This window comes from Mastigoproctus giganteus, chromosome 5 (assembly GCF_048544385.1).
Source record: "Mastigoproctus giganteus isolate SK-2022 chromosome 5, ASM4854438v1, whole genome shotgun sequence".
In the NCBI taxonomy this organism is placed as follows: domain Eukaryota; kingdom Metazoa; phylum Arthropoda; class Arachnida; order Uropygi; family Thelyphonidae; genus Mastigoproctus; species Mastigoproctus giganteus.
The window spans coordinates 17,577,100-17,598,639 of NC_143579.1; the positions used below are offsets into that span (position 1 = coordinate 17,577,100).

Here is a 21,540-nt window from a genome sequence, read left to right on the forward strand (position 1 = left end):
AACTGGTATAACTGCTGTATTTGTCCTTTTTGATAACTGTACACGTAACAAGTCACATGCAGAGTTTGCTAATGCCATTCAAGAGAAGAACTATACTTGGAACCTCTTCTGAAAGTTTCCAGTTACCATCTAATAGTTATGAAAAATTTAAAGCAGTTGCTTGATAGATTAGATGGAAAGCCAAATGTAATCCTTTTATTGCCTTTGCCTCAACTATTACTAAAATCTCTGGCCTAAGAATAATCTGGAAAAAATGCATATCGCATCATCCTATATAGCATTTGTACTATACCTGCTCCAGTACTTTCATTTTAATTGATGTGATCAGTCCTCTCCAGCTGAAATTGCAAACACTCTTCAACCCCCTCCTCTACCATCTCTACTTCTACTTTGTACTTGAATAAATTCAGTCCTAAATTCTGTATATCAAAGTGGATGCAAAGAAGTACAAAGTGAATTTCTTGACATGTCTTTCTCTGCCCTATAACCAACCATTAACCTCGTAAAACTCAAAGAATTAGATCGCTAACAGATCTCCAAATAGTGCAGCAGGACCAGACTATATCTCTTACAGTATGATTAAACATTTATATGAAACAGATGTCCACATCTTGTTTATTTTTTATAACTGGATATTTTCAAAAAACACCTGCCCCCTATCTTGGACCACTCCATTATTTGTAGTATGTCTAAACCAGGCAAGGATCCTCCATTAGTCGGAAATTATAGACCAATCTCACTGTTTGTTTAAGCAAATGGCTATTAAGGGTATATATTTAACCAAAATTGGATAAAACCAATTTTTCTTAAATACACTTCTGGCCAAAAGTACTGCAGGTACTTTTGGCCAGAAGTGTATTTAAGTACTATTAATGTATAATAAAATATTTTAGAAAATTGGAATTTGTTGGTTAAAACATATTTTTTCCAATTTACACCATCAACATACATATCTCATTATCCTAAAGGCGTCCCAACAAACTACTAATGCCCACTTTGATTTTTGTTATGTTTTTACAATACCATAGTTTTCTGTAATTATCCACTGTGTAATGTACTGAGAAGCACAATATTCTTATTTGGTATAACATCTGTCTATGCTATTATGCTATAATTATGCTATTACTATAAAATGTTATAAAAACACTATGGATAATTCAAAATTTTATAAAATTCATTTTTTATTGCTTTTACAAATTAAAATTTATGATATATATATATATGCAGTTTTACTTGAAGGGTGTTAAGTAAGTACATTAAAAAAAAAAAGCTATAATACCTAATTTTGTCATCTTTCAATAATTTTGGCCAGCAGTGTGCACAGCCTCCAATAGATAAATTATTGGAGAGAATAGACAGGTGATGTGGGAAGTTTTTTTTTTTTTTTTTTTAATGTGTTACATGCTTGCTTTCTTTCATCATTTTTTAATGAATTCAGTCCTGGAGCTCTTTTATCCTACCTTGTATTTTATGATTTTAAAAATGTTTTTAAAAAAATGTTCTGAAGAGCACATTAAATTGTATATTCTAAGAAAAATTTTAATATCATTCAAACTTATCATTCAAAAAGTGGCAGTAATTTTGTGTATCACTATAGAAATTTTTAATTGCAATTTTTATCTCTTAAAGGGGCAGTGTGAAGTAGATATCAGAAATAACAGAAAACAAACTCCACTTCTGCTAGCAGTTAGTCAGGGTCATTGCTCCTTAGTTGAACTCTTAGTAACAAAAGGTGCTGATGTAAATGCTGAAGATGAGGATGGTGATACTGGTCTTCATTTAGCACTTATGCGGCAGTCAACAAAATCAGAAGGAGATGTTAATGAAGCTCCCTCTGTTACAGCTGTAAGTGTGGAGTAAATAATATAATTCTTGTTTTACTTCTAATGAGCCATTTTACATTTTTATAATACAGGGTGATTCTAAATTATTGTCAGGGTTTCCGTGACCTATAATTTTCAAACCAGAAACAAAATAAAACTGCTTACAGAATATGAAAGTGTAACTCAAAAAGTTTTATTTGGCAAAGCTGTACTCGCCGCATTATTGTCTGGGGGATATTGATGGCATTACTTCAAAATGGCAACTGTTCAAGAGAAGCCAATGTGTGTACTTTGGTTTTTCGAAACAAAGTCTGTTATCACAATGCAACATCGTTACAGAACTCGGTATGGAAAAGATCCACATTCAGATAATGCTATCTGAATGTGGTTAAAGCAATTTCAAGAGACTGGTAGTGTTCTGCACCGAAAAGGAGCAGAAAGACCGATCACGTTGCAGGAAGATGTTGATCGAATCCACGAAGCATTTTCTTGAAGCCCACAAAAATCAACTAGATGAGCTTCTTTGCAGTTAGGTATACCACAAACGACTGTTTGTAGGGTTGTTTATAACTCCCTTCACCTCCATGCCTACAAACTGCAGATTGTACAGGCTTTAAAGCTGAATGATAAACCCCGCCATTTCCAATTTGCCCAAGGCATTTTGTCAAATGTCAAAGCTGATGAAAATTACCTTCGGAGATGGAGATTGAAGCCCCTGGCATTCCTGCCATGAAGGGTACATTGTATACATCCTTTTGTACACAATAAAGATTATATTTATTTAGTGATGAAGCAACATTTTACCTATCAGGGAGGGTAAATCGTCATAACTGCAGAATATGGGGATCAGAAAACCCTCACGCCATTTGAGAATTTGAAAGAGATAGTCCAAAGGTCAATGTCTGGTGTGCTTTGTCATGTTCGTAAGTTTTGGGGCCCTTTTTCTTTGCAGAAAAAACAATGACAGCGGTGACCTATCTGGACATGCTACAGCTGTATCTGTTACCCCAGTTGGAAAATCATCAGCCAAATGTGGTTGTTGTTGTTGTTGTTTGGTTTTTAGGAGCATTAGCAACTAAGGCCATATTGCTCCGGAATATGCGGTGGTCATTCCTTGACCTTTCCGCATCCTCCATATTTGGTGGTGACGGGCTCGAACCCCGGTCTAATCAAGAAGCGTGTGGTACGCACTGCTGCTCCTTCCCACCTGGCTACGGAGACGCCCCAAATGTGGTGTTCCAGCAAGATGGTGCACCGCCACATTGGGCTCTTATTGTCTGAGAATTTCTTGACATGCATTTTCCTGGGCGCTGGGTTGGGCCTGGTGGACCGATTCCGTGGCCTCCACGCTCACCCGATCTTATGCCGCTTGATTTCTTCTTGTGGGGATATGTGAAGGACATTGTGTACAAGACCCCTGTGACCTCCCTTGATGAACTGAAGCTCAGAATTGTTGCTGTGATCGAAACAGTTACACTGCAAATGCTGGAGAACACTTGGAGGGAAATTGAATATTGCTTGGACGTCTTATGTGCCACGTAAGGCAAGCACGTTGAAGTTGTTTAGCATGCTGCAGAATTGATTCTATAGGTAATAAAACTTTTTGAGTTACACTTTCATATTCCATAAGCAGTTTTATTTTGTTGTTTCCGGTTTGAAAATTATAGGCCACGGAAACCCCAACAATAATTTAGAATAACCCTGTATAAAATTTGCTTTAATTGTGTTAGTTTACACATTTATTTAATGCCATCTCCTTGCAGTTCTCATGATTTACCTCTTTTGTTATCATTGAAACAAAATGAAATTGAAATTACTAATGTTTCCATGAAATCAAAGATTTTATTAAAGTAAAGCATGTACATTAGTTCTGAGAATTTAATATTATCTAAAAAAAAATATTGCTGCTGGTTTTTTGTTGTTGTTTTCAACCAATACTTGTTCTTTGTAGTGATTGTTTTTTATTATTAATTTCATTTTCTACTCTGAAACAGCCATACAGTTGTCCCCACTATAGTGTATTTAATAATGCTTCTCTAATATAGCCCTCTGTACCTTTTTGATACCATACTCCAGAGTTGTGTGCCACTCCCCAAAATAACTTCAGGTATTAGATGCTATCAGGTTCTTGGGAGTCTTCCCTCTTACCCATCAAAAAAACATTTCCTTCTCCTCATCTAAAACACCTTTGTGCCTCTTTAGCCAGATTGCCTGCCTAGATTTATGGCATTGGGAACATTTCATTCATTTTTAAGTAATTTGAGTGGCAGCTCACACACCACAAAATATTTTATCTGTAAATTTCATCTGTTCTCTGGTTGGCTTGCTTGATTTGCTAGACAAAAAACAGAGTTCCCAGGAACACCATCCAATCCTCACCAAGAGACTGACTAATTTGATAACAGTGCAAAAAAAAAAAACAACCCATAAACATTCTGCACATCATTAACGGGATTTGAAACCAAGCCTTTTCCACAGTGTAGAAAGGCAGTGATTATAACTACTGTGTTATCAGTGAAGGAATGGCATAAAAAAAACTGTTTGAAAGACATCTTTTATTAGCTTTAAAACAGTTTTTTGCCTCAAAAGTGAAATTTAATCTCTTTAATTATTTTCAGCTGCACAGAGCACAAAAACTCTCCCAGAGTTCAGTCAACTGCTGTTTTGGTCTGTGGTTAATGTGTATCAGATGTCTATGGCCATACAATGCTACAGACATTCAATATTACAGTCAAAAAATGTTAATAATATCTGTACCACAATGAATGCTAAGGCACAGGCATTCAGTATTACACTCAGTACGTTTTCAATGACAATGAAAATGTAATTTTTGTTAATTAACTATAAAATTCTTCATAAGTGCAACTTGGACAGATATATATAAAATAACTAAATGAAAATACTCCAATTTTAGCACTGAAGAACACAGAAATAAGAAATTTGATATAAAGAAGTGCTTTCTTGGTTATAAATTGATGAAGTTATTAATTTTAATTATTTTAAAATCTTAGAAAACAGGCAGAGAAGTAAACATTTGGAGTAATCAATAACAAACAATATCACACCACCACCACTGTGGTGCAGAAAATCTTCCTGAGTGCTACCTAGTAGTATGAGTGGATAGAATTGCTGATACCACTCTAATGCACAAAATGTTATATTTAGTTATCTTTACCAAACAATTTTGAAAACAGTACAAGGTATAGTTGGAAAGTTCCAGGAGCTGACTTTATAAGTAAGTTGTTTTTTTTTTTTTTTTATATATTGAAATCCCAAACACAAAAGTAACCAAATTAGAACCTATCATACTTACTACTGCGTGGGGTTGAAAGACAAAAGAAGATACTTGATCATATTACACTTGAATTTTTGTAGATTATAATTTTCAGGAAATATGTGTGAAGGGTGGTTGTTCCAGAAAATGGAAATTGAAGGAATAAAGAAGAAAAGTTAGTTCTGTGAGTTCGAAGTTGGGCAGTGAAAGGATGCAAATTGGTTGTGGCACATGTTCAGATGGGTTTGGAAGAGAGAGGGAGAATTATAGAAGCCAGTTCAGAAGAGCAGTGACCATGGAAATATCTATAGAAGAGGCATGCAGCAGAAAGAAAAATTCTTATGAGACAGATAGTGGAGAGACTTTGTAAGAGATGGGTCATTAATTAACTTAATTGCCCTCTTTTGAATGTAATCTAATAGCCTAAGTGTTAGTTGTCTGATGGCACCAGAGGTTTCCCCCATCTCAGCCTGAGAGAGATTATTCTTGGTAGGGCAGACTTCAGATGTGTCTACAGATTGAGTAGCTGATTAGAAGAACACAGAGAGCAAAAGAGAAACTGAGTTTTTCAGATGCAGAGGAAGCAATATTTATGATGTATGTAGAGAGCTTAGATGTCAGGGTAATCCCTAATAGAAATATATAATATTGTCTAGAAATCTGAGTATCATAGAAGATAAGCATAGAAGCAGAAGAATCCTTTTTGCATTATAAGACAGGACTGAGTTTTAGAAGGATTGAAATTAACTAAGTTATGTTTGCCCCACTGGAGAAATACCTGGAGATCACATTTAAGGAGTTGGTAGTGGATATTTGAGAAGTTAAAGCTGTTTATCAAACTGTAAAATAGAATACAATGTGCCATTATCAGCAGAACTATGGATATGATTTCCAGTCACTGGAAGAATCTCATTAATATACAAGAGGGGAAAGCATGGGAGAGAGAACTGAACTTGAGGAACACCAGCATTAGTAGAGAAGTTAGAAAGTAGAAAGCCTCTAGTTGCCTCCCGAACATGCTGCTGTAGAAAACAATCATCCAATAAATCCACAAAAGCCTTGCTAGTGTGTGAGTGACCAACACACAAATTCCAGTCAACCTCTGGAAAATTAAAATCCTCCATTATAAGACACTCTGATTTACTGGCCCACTATTTCTTTGCACAATTGCTCATTATACTCATCAGATTCATTAGGCCTATAACACACACCTGCTCTGATTTTTCCTTTCCTAGTGCTTATGTCACAACATTGCATTGTCCACCAACATCAATTGGATGTACTTCCTTAGATTTTATGTGTTTCTTAACTAACAGCATAACTCCTCCTCACTTGCTGTCCTGTCTATCCTTTCTGTACACATTGTACTCCCCAAATTCCAATTCTGCACTGCTTATGTCTATGTGACCACGTCCCTGATATCCCAACAATATCTGCCTTTGATGTCTTGACTAGCACTTCAAGCTCATCATATTTATTAACTATACTCCTAGCATTGGTGTACACACAAGTATACATGCACCTGTTTCTACTCTTAGTTACCCTAACACAGCCTGTGTATTTACTTGTTCCACTATGACTCCCAGCAATCCTGGAAATCCCCATTGCCTTGCCTTGCAGGCTGCTGCTCAATTGCATTTCAATAGAAGCAGTGCAAGAATTACTTTCACCTCTGCCAGTAGGTACTGTTATCTATTAGTCCATGTATCCCCACCTAAATCTGCCTCGATAGCATCAGCAAATATTCTTGCACCCTTTCTATTTAAGTGTATCCCATCTCTGTAGAAGCAGTCTGTCCTATTAACAAGCACAGACCAGGCTGAGAAAAATTCTCCCCCTTGAGCCTCGCACAATCTCTCCAGGGCTGAATTGATTGACAAGGCTCTCATTATATACTCCCTCTTATCATGTCTGGGCAGAATTGCAGATACTTTCAAATTCAACCCTAACTCACGGCTATTTTTTCAACATTGACCTGTACTTATTAAGTAATTCCGCCAGTCTCCTACTCTTAATATCATTAGTGGTAATGTGTACAACAATATCACCCTTTGTGCCCCTAAAAGATGATATCTGCTCTACAATGTCATCAACCTTTGCCCCTGGCAGATATACCCAGGTCCTGTTTCACCTATCGTTTTTGCACAATATGTTCCCCATTTTGCTGACAATAGAAGCACCAACTTATTACAAAATCATTAAGCACCCTGCTACAATTTGATAATCTTCTGGCATTTTCTTTCCTTAATAACTCCTCATGTGAATGTAGGTGCAAAATACATATTCAGTTTGTTTGCTATCTGTGCAGGATCATCAACAGTTGAACCATCAATATCATGTGTACCAATCTGATTCATCCCCTTTCTTTTCAAGTTTATATAAGTAAAGAAATCCTTTCTGTTTTATTTAGCATCCTTTGCCAAAGATTTCTCGTAATCTGCCTTTGCTTGCCTTATCTCCTTTGTGACTAGATTACAGACTAGCTTACATCTGCCATAGGCTTCTATGTCGTCTGATAATTTATATGCATCCCATGCATTTATCTTTTCTCTCACGAGTCTCATTGGTGCCTCCGTAGCCAGGCAGGGCAGGAGCAGCAGTGTGTAGCACACGCTTCTTGATTAGACTGGGATTCGAGGGCTTGTATATATTGTATCTCATTGCTGATATATACAGGCTTGTATATATCAGCAATGAGATACACTACTCATCCAACCTGTTCCAGATTCAGCAGTTGATTGATTCGATCTCTGCTTCTGCTGAATTCACAGCCACATTAGGATTAGAGGAAACAATTTGGTTTTGATACTGCAGCCAAATTGGCAGCCCTAACAAATAATCTTGATATGTCAGTCCCCTATACAGACTACAGGCAAGTAATCCATAATAAGTTATGTTCACAGTGGCAAAATTTGTAGCATCTATATCTCTGATATAGATAAGCAAACTATATTAATTAGATTACGCTTGTAATCAAACTATGGCAGTCCAGTCTGCACAGGGAGCATAAAGCAGAAATTATTCTTGTTCAGCTCTGCATAGGACACAGTCATCTGACACATTCATCTGAGGGTTATCAGCCCTCTTTCGTGCAAGCAATGTGACATCATTTTATGTATTAAGCATGTTTTAACAGTATATTCAAATTTTAGAAGTGCATGTTTTATCACTTGAAACCATCTGACTGAGCCATATACATTCAGTTGGATTGTATCCAACAAAGACCATGTGTCAGCTGTTTTTAATTTTTTATGTGCTATCAACACGTATAGATGTATATAAAATAGGAAATTTATTTTTACTGTTATACTGCTTTTAATTTATCAATGCTTGTATATACGTACATATATGTACAACTTTTTGACAAAGTAACTTTAATGGTTAACAAATTTTCAATCTTCTCGAAATTTAAATTTTTCCTGGCACATTATAACCCTTGTCATTTTTGCACTATTAAAACCAAAATCCCATTCCCATTTCCTGTCAACAAGTATCATCTTGTTTCTCAACTTTCAACTGATGCATGATATCTATGTTTTTCAAGGTCATTTCAAAATATATTACACACTTCCCACTAACTCCAGCCATCTCTTTATATATGTTTCTAAGTAATTGTAGACACAAAATTACTTAGAAACATAGCAGTTCTTATACAAAGCATAGAAATGCAATTGTATAAGCTTATTACAGATTGCCACATAAAAATCAGATTTTAAAATCTGAAAGGGAGACATCTCCTATTGTTTGTTATCTGATTTTAGCATTAGCAAGGGCACATGATGCAAGAAAACAAGCTTATATAGCATCAGCCAAAAAAAAAAAAAAAAAAAAAAAAAAAACACAGACCCTTCTCATTTCATCCATCCATTCGCTCCAAATGTTTGTCTAGTTCTGCCTTGAATCTGTTTAAGCTATCAACTTCTACAACAACAGATGGAAGTTTGTTCCAGCAATCAACCACCCACTGGCTAAAGGCAAACTTCTGCACATCTATCCTACAACTGTCTTTCCTCAATTTGAATTTCTGCCCTCTCAGCCGATTATTCTGAGCAAGAGGAAGAATCCCATCAGCATTGAGCATGCTCAAACCATTCAAAGCTTTATACACCTCAATCAGATCACTTTGCAGGTGCCTAGTCTCCAGACATTGTAATTTGCAAAACTTAAGCCTTTCTTCGAAAGAGCAACCCCTTGTTCCATTCACTAATCTTGTTGCCCTTCTCTGTACTCGTTCCAACAGCTCTGCGTCCTTAAAATAATGAGGGCTCCAGACCTGTACGCAGTACTCAAGGTATGGCCTGACCATTGCCTTATACAAGGGGATAATCACCTCCTTATCCCTGCTAAAAAAATTCCTGTATATCGTTGACAAGACACCATTAGCTACTCTTACAGACAGTCTGCATTACTCAGGAAACTTCATATCTGCCTGCACAATTACCCCCAGGTCCTTTTCACCCTCTACAACTGTCAGTGTAGTACCATACAGTTGATACGTTACTCTGGGGTTACTGCTTCTTATATGCAGTACTTTACATTTGTCGATGTTAAACTTCAGTTGCCACCTCTCAGCCCATCTGCTCAACTTTTGTATATCCTGTTGCAGCAGCGTACTCTCATCAGTATCATTAACAACCCTGCCAACCTTTGTATCGTCTGCAAATTGGACATTAAGCCTGATATACCATCATCAATATCATTGATGAATACAGAACAATGGACCCAACACTGAACCCTGGGGAACTCCACTAATTAGATTAGTCCACGAAGAGCAGTGTCCATTGATTACCACTCTGTCTTCTCCCACTCAACCATCCCTTTATCCATAGCAGCAATTTGTCTCCAATGCCACACTGCTCCAATTTGTGTAGCAGTCTTCCATGTGCAACAGTATCAAAAGCCTTTCTCAGATCCAAATATATGAGATCAAAATTATTCTTTGCATCCAGTTCCTTTGTGACTACATCATAGTATCCAATCAGATTGGTCAGACAAGACTTTCCCTTAACAAACCCATGCTGTGTCCGAGCTATAACTGAAGTCTTGTCTAGATGATCCTGCAGTGCTTCTTTAACCAGTGCCTCCATTAATTTCCCTGGAACAGAAGTTAAACTAACAGGTCTGTAATTACCTGTCTCTCTCCTTGATCCTCCTTTGTGTATTGGGGTCACAAGGAAGCTCTCATAGTTATGGCTAAGGGTTTGCTTACTTCCTTTGCTGCCTCATTTAATATAACTGGATAGATTCCATCCACCCCAGGTGCCTTTTTTAAGTTTATCTTCAACAATTTCTCCTCCACTTTAATCTCAGTTATTAGAAGATTATCTAGCTTATTGCCAGAGTTTACTACACGTCTGGCATTCCCCTCCCTGAACAACTTCTCATGTGTGAATGTAGATGCAAAATATTCATTTAGTTTGTTAGCTACCTGAGCAGGATCATTAACAGTTGAACCATCGATATCAAGTAGACCAACCTGATTCATCCCCTTCCTTCTAGAGTTTACATAAGTAAAGAACTATTTGCTGTTTTTCTTTGCGTCCTTTGACAAAGATTTCTCGTAATCTGCCTTTGGCCGACCGGGCTAGCCGGGTGAGTCAAGTGCCTGCCTGGCAACCTAAAGGTCGCGGGTTCGAATCCAGCCTCGGGCTTGGATCAAAGTACTACAAAAACCTTGGGAGGTGCATTATGGCCACAGAAGCTGATGTGCCAACAACTACCAAACAAAAAAAAAAAAAAAAAAAAATCTGCCTTTGCCTGCTTAACCTCCTTTGTGACTTGATTACAGATCATTTTGGCTTATAAAAGCTGAGATTCTCTGGAATTCAAATCCAGAAGTTGCTGAAATTGAATAAAAGTGATAATGATTAGATGTAGAAGATAGTATTACATCTAAAATGAAGTAACAATGAGTATTCACTTTTTTTTTTTTTAATTCTGATTTGATTTTTGAAATAGTTTCACTCAAATTATGGGTACTGGGTAACCAAGCCAAATTAAGAACAAATTAATATTTAAAAGCCTTTATACACAAATTTTTATTTTTACTAATTTTCAAAATTTAACAAAATAACTTGCTGCTTGGTGCTTATAAACTCATGAATGAAAGTTAGACCTTATCCAGCAGTACACTGGATTAGTTCCAATTGTTCTAAACAAGTGCATATATGTTATAGTTTCACTTCAAAGTTTGAGGGCATGGGGTATGTTATAGTTTCACTTCAAAGTTTGAGGGCATGGGGTACTATGCTCTTATGTCAGATTATTGGATTTTTTAGACTATCAGATGCCATACTGAATAAGTAATTCTGGTATATATATTTTTTTTAATTTTTTGCATTTATCAATATTAGAAATATACTTTTACTTGAAGTTTTTAAAATAATTACAATTTTGATTTTTTACTTTCAGATTATTTCTCATCTTTCTAGTATGAATGTAGAAAAAAATATTGGATTTGCAATAGCTTGCTTTCTTGTCCAGGAAGAAGGTGCTCTTTCACATAGAAATCATAAAGGCAAAACTCCTTTAGACTTAGTTACTGATGTTGCTTTAAAAGAGGAACTTCAACATTTTACTACTCTTAAAAGGTAACTATACTTAACTAAGATTGTTGTTTTATTTTGCCATTATTTTTCCTATATAATGTCAGTGACAACTATGAGGGGAAGTCGATAAGCCACACACAAAAGTAACTAAGAAAAAAAAGCAGAAGCAGGCAGGGAAACTGACCTGGATGTAGTATTTATTTTTAAAATTAATCACTAAATATATTTATACATGGTGTTCCATCACTTAATTCTGGAAATCTTTTATGTTAAAAAAAATGTTTTAAACCTCTGCATCATCAAAAAAAAACATTACTACAAAGTTGTTTAAATGGATCAAACAAATGTAAATCACTAGGGGGGAAGGGGGGTCAGACAAAAGACAAAGTAAAGAAGTATGTGTACAGACCCTCCCTCTTTTTTTCTTGTAATCCATTCCACATGTAAACAATTAGTAAGCTGATACTTTATTTTTTTATTTTTTATTTTTTTACAAAAAGTGCTGGAAGGGTTAGCTGAATCACCAAAATTCATGAAAAGATTATATTTTATTGATATATGGGTGATTTTAATAAACCACATGTTCCAAACAGTCAGAATAATAATTACTTGCTACAAACTTTGGAGAAATGCCCATTAAAGTAACCCCTCATATCACCCTAAACACCTCAAAAGGTGTGATATCAAATTGGTACTAACGCTGCATATCTGAAGAAGTTTGCAGTGCATTGAAAGAACAGGTAGTTACAAGTTAAAAGACAACAGGGAAACGTCCTTACTTTTGACACACTTAGACTATCAAATACAGTGACAGCTGTATGAGAGTATACCTAATCCAATAAGATGCTTCAAGTGTTAAAAAATACAGATAGCTTCAAACAACTTGTAGAGGAACATCTACCTGTGCTCGTTATGGGTCAAAAACCCATGACTATACAGTCATTAAAAAAAACTGTCATATTAGAGCCACCAAAGAACTAACATATATGTCCATGTTTATCGTGACCATAAATTGTGCATGTGTCTGGCTACTTTTCCTGTTTTGCTGGACAAAAACCCAGTTTCTATCAGTAAAAACTTTGCTATCAACTAATTCAGCCATGTAATGAAAAAAGCCCATAAAAGTTCCTTGTGTCATTGATGAGATTCAAACCTGGCCCTTTTCCACCCAGTGTGGGGGAGGGTAGTGATTATAATCAATGTGCTACCCATGCAAACTCAGATACACAAACAGTGGAAACTAGAAAAAGAAAAAGATCTGCAGTACTGAAAAACAGAGCAAAAAAAAAAAAAAAAAAAAACAGATTCAGCCTACTGCTACAAATAAATCTTCACATGCTGAAGTTTTAACCAAATGGTACTAACCAGGAACAGAAAAAAATGCAACTATTCCTCTATCAGAATCATTCATGGCTCCTATATGGCATTTACTGACTAACCAGAAGCCATGGTTAGTACACCAATTTTACTTCCTTCAAAAATTCATCTCATCAAAATTGGATAGTAAATGAAAGCAATCAGATCTCTCTGCCAGAACATTCTGAACAAATGGACATTGAGTGAAAAGAATATGCCTTAGCTTGCCTAACCTCCTTTGTGACTTTATTGCAGACTAGTTTATATCTACCACAGGCTGCTTTATCACCAGATAATTTTTATGCATCCTCTGCATTTTATTCACAGCCACAAGTCTCATCAGTTCATCTGACATCAATTTAGGTCTAAGCCTAGGAAGTAATCATAAAAGCCTAATAGCTTCTATGATTACTTCCCTGAATTCTTCCCATGTAGCACTTGCTGCTGGCAAAATCATCAGACGATCCCACTGTATAGAATTTAGAGACTGTCTAAGACCACTGTAGTCACCTTTATGGAAGCAAAAGCACTTTCTTATACCCTTGACAGTAGTTATGGCTTTAAGTCCCACATCAGCACACTGTGATTACTGCCATCCAATGGGTCTTTTAGAAGACCCTTAATGCATGAAGAATCACTACTGATAATCAAGAGTACTGCTTCCTCTTGGTGCCTCTCTAACCAGCTGTTGTAGAAAACTGTCATCCATTAAATCCAGAAATTTCTTTGCCAGTGTGTGAGTACCCAACCACAAGTTTCAGTCAGTATCAAGAAAGTTAAAATCCCCCATTATGAGACATTCTGATTTACTGGCCCACTCTGTTTCTCTGTACAGTTGTTTGTTGTACTTGTCATAGTCATCTGGCATATAACAAACTCCTACACTCACTTTTGTTTTCCAAAGATTATGTCACACCAAACTGACTCAGCATTGCACTGGCTACCTATGTCAACTGGATGCGCTGCCTTAGATTTTATGTGCTTCTTAACTAAGAGCATAACCCCTCTCCTGTCCTTTCTGTACACATTGTACTTCCCATATTCAAATTCGGCATCTTCTGTGTCTGAGTGACACCACATCTCTGATATCCCCACAATGAATGCATTTGATGACTTAATCAGTACTTCAAAATTCATAAATTTTATTTACTATGCTCATATCATCAGCATACATGCATCTGCTCTTATTCTTAGTTATCCTAACACAGACCTGTCTTTGCTTGTTTCATGATGACCCCACAGCAATTCTTGTAATCCCTGTCACCTTGCTTTCCAGGCTGCTGCATGTTTCTATAAAAGCAGTGGAAGAATCACTTTTGCCTTTGCCTGCTACTCTAGTTAATGTATTAGTCTGTGTATGCCCCCCCCCCAAACTGCCAGTTTTTCCAACCCTCCAGCATCACCTTGATAGCATCTGCAAATATTCTTGCATCCCTTCTATTTAAGTATATCCCATCCCTGTAAAAACACTCTCTACTGTTAACAAGCACAAACCACACTGAGAAAAATTCTATTTCTTGAGCCTTGTACAGTCTGTATAGAGCTGAATTGATTGAAAGTGTTAGTGTCTTTATGATTTTATTTTATAGTCTGTCTCTTAGATGAATCGAATGGGGATGGATGGCAGACCATTTACTGTAAAGAATGTTTCCAAACTTCTTTTATTTTTAATCAATAGTGAGGCACTTTGATATTCTTCTTAATCAAGTATTTCTGCTTTAGTCTTGAGGTGAGATGCTTGTCTTTATCTTTAGAGAGGACTAGATCTTTGATGATGATATTCAACTCATCTTGGGTATACAGCTTTGGCTTCGATATCTCTTCATCAGATGTGTACTCAGGGTTGATTAAAGTTCTCAGATCTCTGCCAATTGCACTTTCATCACATGCCATTATCATCTTCTAAAGAATTTTGTCCATGTTGTGGATGTGCTGAAAATTCAGTTATATTCACATTACAAAAGTAACAATCTGTCATGGTCTTTTGGTTCTCTCAATGGTGTTCTTTGGTATGCCAAAGAACACAGACTTTTTCCATTTGCTCAACCAGTCTCATAATCCATTTGAATGACAGGTACAAATAATAATGGTGCTCAAACCTTATTCTGGTCACCTAGAATATGGTGACCAGAATAAGTATAACTAGCAAATTTTCTAAATATCTGTTTTGATTATATGCCATTGTGATTTAGTTAGGAAAGAACTGTACACATATCAGCAGACTTTGTTGAGATGATTTTTACTTTTAAAGAATGGCAATGAATGTGCTTCAGTAATTCACCAGGTCTTATTGAAACAATTTATAATCAAATAATTAAATTATGAAATAACAAGGATATAGATATATTCAAAAAATTGCATAAATATTAATGTTATAAATAAATAATAACACTAGCCAACAAAAAATATTTTTTGTCATACCTCTGCGATGAAAATATGTGATTCTGGAGGAAATAAACATGCTGATTCCGAAAATCACCATAAAATGTCTCTATCACGTCTACATCAAAAGTTGTACCAATGTTTAATGTTAAAATAAGGGGATACATGCCAATTAGCCAAAACATTATGATCAGCGAGTCATTATGCAAATCGAAGCAACTGCAGATGAACTACGGTGCGTGCACAGGTCAGGACGTGGTATAAAAAACACCTGATACTGAGGTCCGTTAATCAGTGTTACTCTTGTTCTTCAGATGGGAAAGGCATCGGATTTAAGCGAGTTTGACAAAGGCCAAATTGTAACGGCCAGATGACTCGGTCAGAGCATATCCGAAACAGCACGGCTGGTGGGGTGCTCATGGTCAGCCATCGTTAGTACCTACCGAAAGTGGTCCGAGGAGGGAGAAACCCACGAACCACTGGCGAGGTGTTGGACAACTATGGCTCATCGATGCTTGAGGTGAGCAAAGGCTCTCCCAGATGATATGTGGCAACAGAAGGGGGACTTTGCTGCACCTCGCCAGTAATTGGAATGCTGGTGATGGGAGTAATGTGTCACAACACACAGTACATTGAACCCTGCTGAAAATGGGGCTGCGTAGCTGCAGGCCACTCCAAGTGCCCATGCTAACCATGGGTCACCGGCGATAGCACCTACAATGGGCAATCGAGCATCGAAACTGGACCTTGAGTGATTGGAAGAAGATCGTCTGGTCTGATGAATCACGTTTCCTGTTGCACCATGTGGATGGCCAGGTATGTGTGCGTCCTTTACCTGGGGAAGCGATGGCACCTGTATGCACTGTGTGCAAAAACAAGCCAATGGCGGCGGTGTCATGCTTTGGGCGATGTTCTGCTGGGATACCCTGGGTCCATTCATCCATGTGCCAGGCACTCTGACGTCTACCACCTACCTAAACATCATTGCTGACCAGGTACACCCTTTCCTGTCAATGGTCTTCCTCTCTGGCGGTGCCATCTTTCAGCAGGATAATGTGCAATGCCACACTCCCCAGATTGTTTGAGACTGGTTTGCGGAACATGAGGAAGACTTCCAGGTATTGCCCTGGCCTCCATATTCCCCAGACATCAGTCCCATCGAGCATCTGTGGTTTGTGTTGGAACAGCAACTCCTATCTGTGGCATCTCAACCACGGACCTTACAGGTGTTAAAGGATCTGCTGGTTACGTGTTGGTACCAGATACCCCAAGACACATTTAGAAATCTTGTAGCGTCCATGCCTTGCCAAGTATGAGCTGTTTTGGCTGCACTTGGAGGACTGACATCTTATTAGGTAGGTGGTCGTAATGTTTTGGCTCATCGGTGTATACGTATAATTCAAGTTTGTAATAGAAGTGAAAAAAAATATTATAAGTTCTCTATAACTCATTTAACTTCGGAAAAAATATAAATCATTGCGAAATAGTTATATTTCAATAATATATAATCAGCATACCTGTAATTGTCCTTAAAAATGTTTGTTACTAAGGGATTTTCTCTTGTATTCCTGCTTACTCTCCTTCACAAGGAACCAGCAGTAATCCCCCATCATTACAGGATCCCAGTGACTACGACTTTTCCATTGCAGAAATATCTTGATGAAACCACTCCCCTTTTCATCACTCACATCTCCCAGATTTTTGGGGGGAAATTTGAGATGCGAATGAAGAAAATGAATTTTCAACGACATTTGACAGCCCATTTTTTTGTAGCACTCGAGTAAATTAGACAACAACATTTCATAGTTTTCTTCTTTCCTGTTACCCAAAAAACCATGTGCTACCTCCTTAAATGATCGCCACGCCGCCAATTCAACCTACTTTAACTGGGTTTCAAACACATTATCTTTCAGGAGTTTCCTAATTTGGGGTCCTACAAAAATTGTTTTCTTAAGTTTGCATATGTTAAATTAAGAAACACACTTCTGAAGTATACAAATCTGTTACTTTCTTTATCTAGTCCCTTAACAAAATTTTTCATCAATCCAAGTCTGATGTGCTAGGGTGGAAGAAGAACCTTATTTGATTGCACTAAAGAAATATATTTTATCTTGCATTGTCCTGGTTTATATTTTACATTACATTGTCCTGGCATTAACTCATCCCACTTGTCCCAATGTTGCACAACATAATGTTATTCTGTCACACGACCACAAACACAAAAAACAACGATATTTTGTGAAACCCCCCCTGCAGACCAATAACTTTAAGATCACTGCATATGTTCCAACGTAATCCTGATATTTTAAAGCATGACATGCTATAAAACGTTAGACATGCTTTCATGACTTTCTTTAAGTCCTACTGAATGAAACATGGGAACTGATGGAAATTTGTTGCCATTATGAAGCAAAACTGCTTTTAAACTTAATGGATATGGTCATCAGTGAAATGGATAGATATAAAATTGACATTTTAGGAGCAACCTACATCATGTGGACAGGACGAGGTCATTTCAGAACTGGAAATGGGTTTTTTTGGTTGTTTTTCTGGAAGTAAAAGAACATGGTGGTGTTGCTGTCATTTTGAATAAGGAATTCAAGGTCTTCTTCTTCAGAATGTTCAAGGTCTCTTCTTCAGGTTAGACTTCAGAGCCACCCGGTAAATCTCACAGTTTTAGTTGCATATACACCAACATCCACAGATGAAGATATGGACTTTTATTATGTAAATCTCCAATCAACTCTTGATCTGGTTCCAAAAAAGGATGTTTTGATACTCATGGGTGATTTTAATGCAAAATTAGGCAAGACAGTTTCTTCTAGTCCGGAATGTGGTAGGTTCGGTCTTGGCACTAGAAATGAACGGGATGAAAGTTTAATTGAATTTTGTCATCTGAACAGTCTTATCATATGTAACACCTGCTTTCAGCAACACCCAAGAAGACTCTACAAATGGAAATCTCCTGATCATAAAACAAGGAATCAGATTGATTACATTCTTATGCAGCAAAGGTGGCATTCCAGTGTAATCACAGCAAAAGCACTTCCTGGAGTAGATTGCGGCAGTAAATCATTCTCGAGCTGAAGCTGAAAAGATCATGAAAAAGGTTTTTCCTAAACGATTATATATTTGAAACAGGCAATCATTTTCAAGCTCTTATAGAACTAGATGACGATATGCTGCCTGAGGAAATGTGGGAAAATACAAAACGCATTAGTAGTAGTAGTAGTAGTAGTGGCATGTGATGCAAGAAAGCAATTGTATGAGCTTATGCAGCATCAGCCAAAAAAAAAAAAAAAAATCACACCATTCCCTCCAAATGCCTGTCCAGTTCCTCCTTAAATTTATTCAATCTATCAACTTCCACAACGACAGATGGAAGTTGGTTCCTTGTTCCAGCAATTAATCACCCGCTGGCTAAAGGCAAATTCCCGCACATCTATTCTACATCTGTCTTTTCTTAATTTGAATTTATGCCCCCTTAGGTTCGTAATCTGAACAAGTGGAAGGATCCCGTCAGAATTCAGCGTGCTCAACCCATTCCAGGCCTTATACACCTCAATCAGATCACCGTGCAGGTGCCTAGTCTCCAGCAACTGCAATTTGCAGAACTTAAGCCTCTCTTGGTAAGAGGATCCCTTCATTCCCCTCACCAATCTTGTTGCCCTTCTCTGTACACGCTCAAGCAAATCTACATCCTTCCTAAAATGAGGCCTCCAGACCTGTACGCAGTACTCAAGGCATGGCCTGACCATTGCCTTATACAGAGGGACAATCACCTCCTTTTCCCTGCTATCAAAATTCCTATATATCATTGACAAAACCCCATGACCTGCCCTGGCAGCCTGTCTGCATTGCTCAGAAAACTTCATATCTGACAAAACAATTACTCCCAGGTCTTTTTCATTTTCTACCACCTTAAGTGTAGTACCACACAGTTGGTATGTTTCTCTGGGGTTACTTCTACCCATATGCAGTACTTTGCATTTGTCAAGGTTAAACTTCAGTTGCCACTTCTTAGCCCATCTGCCCAAATTATCTAGATCCTGTTGCAGTAGCACACTGCCATTACTGTCATTAACAACCCTGTCAACCTTTGTATCAACTGCATACTTCGACACTAAACCTGATATACCTTCATTAATATCATTGATAAATATACAAAACAACAGAGGACCCAACACTGAACCCTGTGGGACTCCACTAATAACATTAGTCCACGAAGAACAGCACCCATTAATTACCACCATCTGTCTTCCCACTCAACCATCCTTTTATCCATTGTAGCAACTTACCCATAATACCATTCTGCTCCAATTTGTACAATAGTCTTCCATGCGCAACAGTGTCAAAAGCTTTCCTGAAATCCAAATATATGACATCAAAATTATTTTTTGCATCCAGTTACTTTGTAACCACATCATAATATCCTATCAAATTTGTCAGACAAGACTTTCCCTTAACAAACCCATGCTGTGTCTGAATTATTGCTGCAGTCTTGTCTAGATGATCCTGCAATGCATCTTTAATCAGTGACTCCATTATTTTACCCGGAACAGAAGTAAAACTAACTGGTCTGTAATTTCTCGTGTCACCCTTCGATCCCCCTTTGTGAATTGGGGATACATTTGCACATCTCCAGTCCATGGAGACCTCCCCTGAGTCCAAGGAAGCTCTCATAATTATGGCTAAGGGTTTGCTTAGTTGCTTTGCCGCCTCCTTTAATATAACTGGATAGATCCCATCCACCCCAACTGCCTTTCTTATGTTTAACTTCAACAATTTCTCCTCCACTTTGCTCTCAGTTATTACAAAATCATTAAGCACCCTGCTACAATTTGATAACCTTCTGCCATTTTCAAACCTTAATAACTCCTCATATGTGAATGTAGATGCAAAATACTCATTCAGTTTGTTTGCTATCTGAGCAGGATCCTTAACAGTCGAACCATAGGTTGGCTGAATTGATAAATGAATGGTATAATTAGTCTCATCCCAAAAACTAGATGTGTTAGAGGAAAACCAAAAAAACATATTTGGATTCGGTGTTCAAATCTATCTATTGCACATATTTTTTTTTTCCTTTTCTTTTTTTTTTTTTTTTTTAATTTAATGAAATTGCCTTTGTAATTTGTTAGTCCTTTAAATTTATTCAAATTATCCATGCATGCATGACACCAGGCAGAAGCTTATTCCAATAGTCAATTACTCTTTGCTGAAAGCAGATTTCCACATATCTATCCTGCAATTATCCTTTTCCAATTTAAATTTCTCCTTTCTTGTGTATTATGTGCATGAAGGAATAAGGATGCCATCAACATTTAATTTACTAGACCCATTTAAAGACTTAAATGCTTCAATCAGGTCTCCTCGCAGATGCCGTGTTTCCAGATATTACAATTTGCAGTGCTCCAGACTTTTTTGGTAAAAGTATCCTTTTGTATCCTTTAATATTATTATTACTCTTCTCTGCATTCATTCCAACAGATCTATATCCTTCCTAAAATGAGGCTTTGTAACGTGCATGCAGTAAGTACTCAAGATGTGGTCTATACATTGCCTTATACAATGGGATAATCACCTGTTTAAATTTAACTAGTGATTTTTGTAAGTTACGACTCACCGCTTGTACCGGTGTTGGCGCCATTGTTGTAGTATACTAGATCGATACGAAATAGCGTAACATATATCTCGAACTGATAGTGTAAGGTATAATGTAAAACTAGATAGCTTAATACGTAGCACTGTATTAGAAATCTGTTAGCTTAGTATAGTATTATTAATTAATCAATAAAATTTATTAATCTGATTAAATTTTATTGTTAATTAAATTGTATTTAAATGGAAATCATGACCCAGACTAGAGCTGCAAAGCAACATGCACAGATTAGCGGGAGTGCTGTGCCTTGGGGAAGAAATGAAGTGGGTGAAACGTTTGTGGAACAGGACGTGACTAGCCAAGGAGGATGTCTTTGTGTGCTAGGGGCCTGGACTGTCAAGAAATTACATGCCAACTCAGCATTCTGATGGGAGTCTATGAAAGTTTGCAGTGTAGAATAGATTCCCTCAACGAAATTAATATGAGGGATCTATCAAGCTCTCAGCTGCCCAACTCAATGCCAGCACCCACTCCTGTGCATCAGGCAACACACAG

The 21,540-nt window shown here is 37.2% G+C and overlaps 1 protein-coding gene across 1 annotated transcript in view; it reads left to right on the plus strand.

Annotated features, from left to right (window-relative positions):
- mib2 (E3 ubiquitin-protein ligase mind bomb 2) overlaps window positions 1-21,540 on the plus strand; it is a 388,603-nt gene that overhangs the window by 338,970 nt on the left and 28,093 nt on the right. Inside the window, exons 17-18 of the mRNA XM_090373924.1 lie at window positions 1,630-1,845; window positions 11,509-11,687. Of these exons, the coding sequence (XP_090230050.1) occupies window positions 1,630-1,845; window positions 11,509-11,687 (395 nt within the window). The remainder of the gene's footprint in view (window positions 1-1,629; window positions 1,846-11,508; window positions 11,688-21,540) is intronic.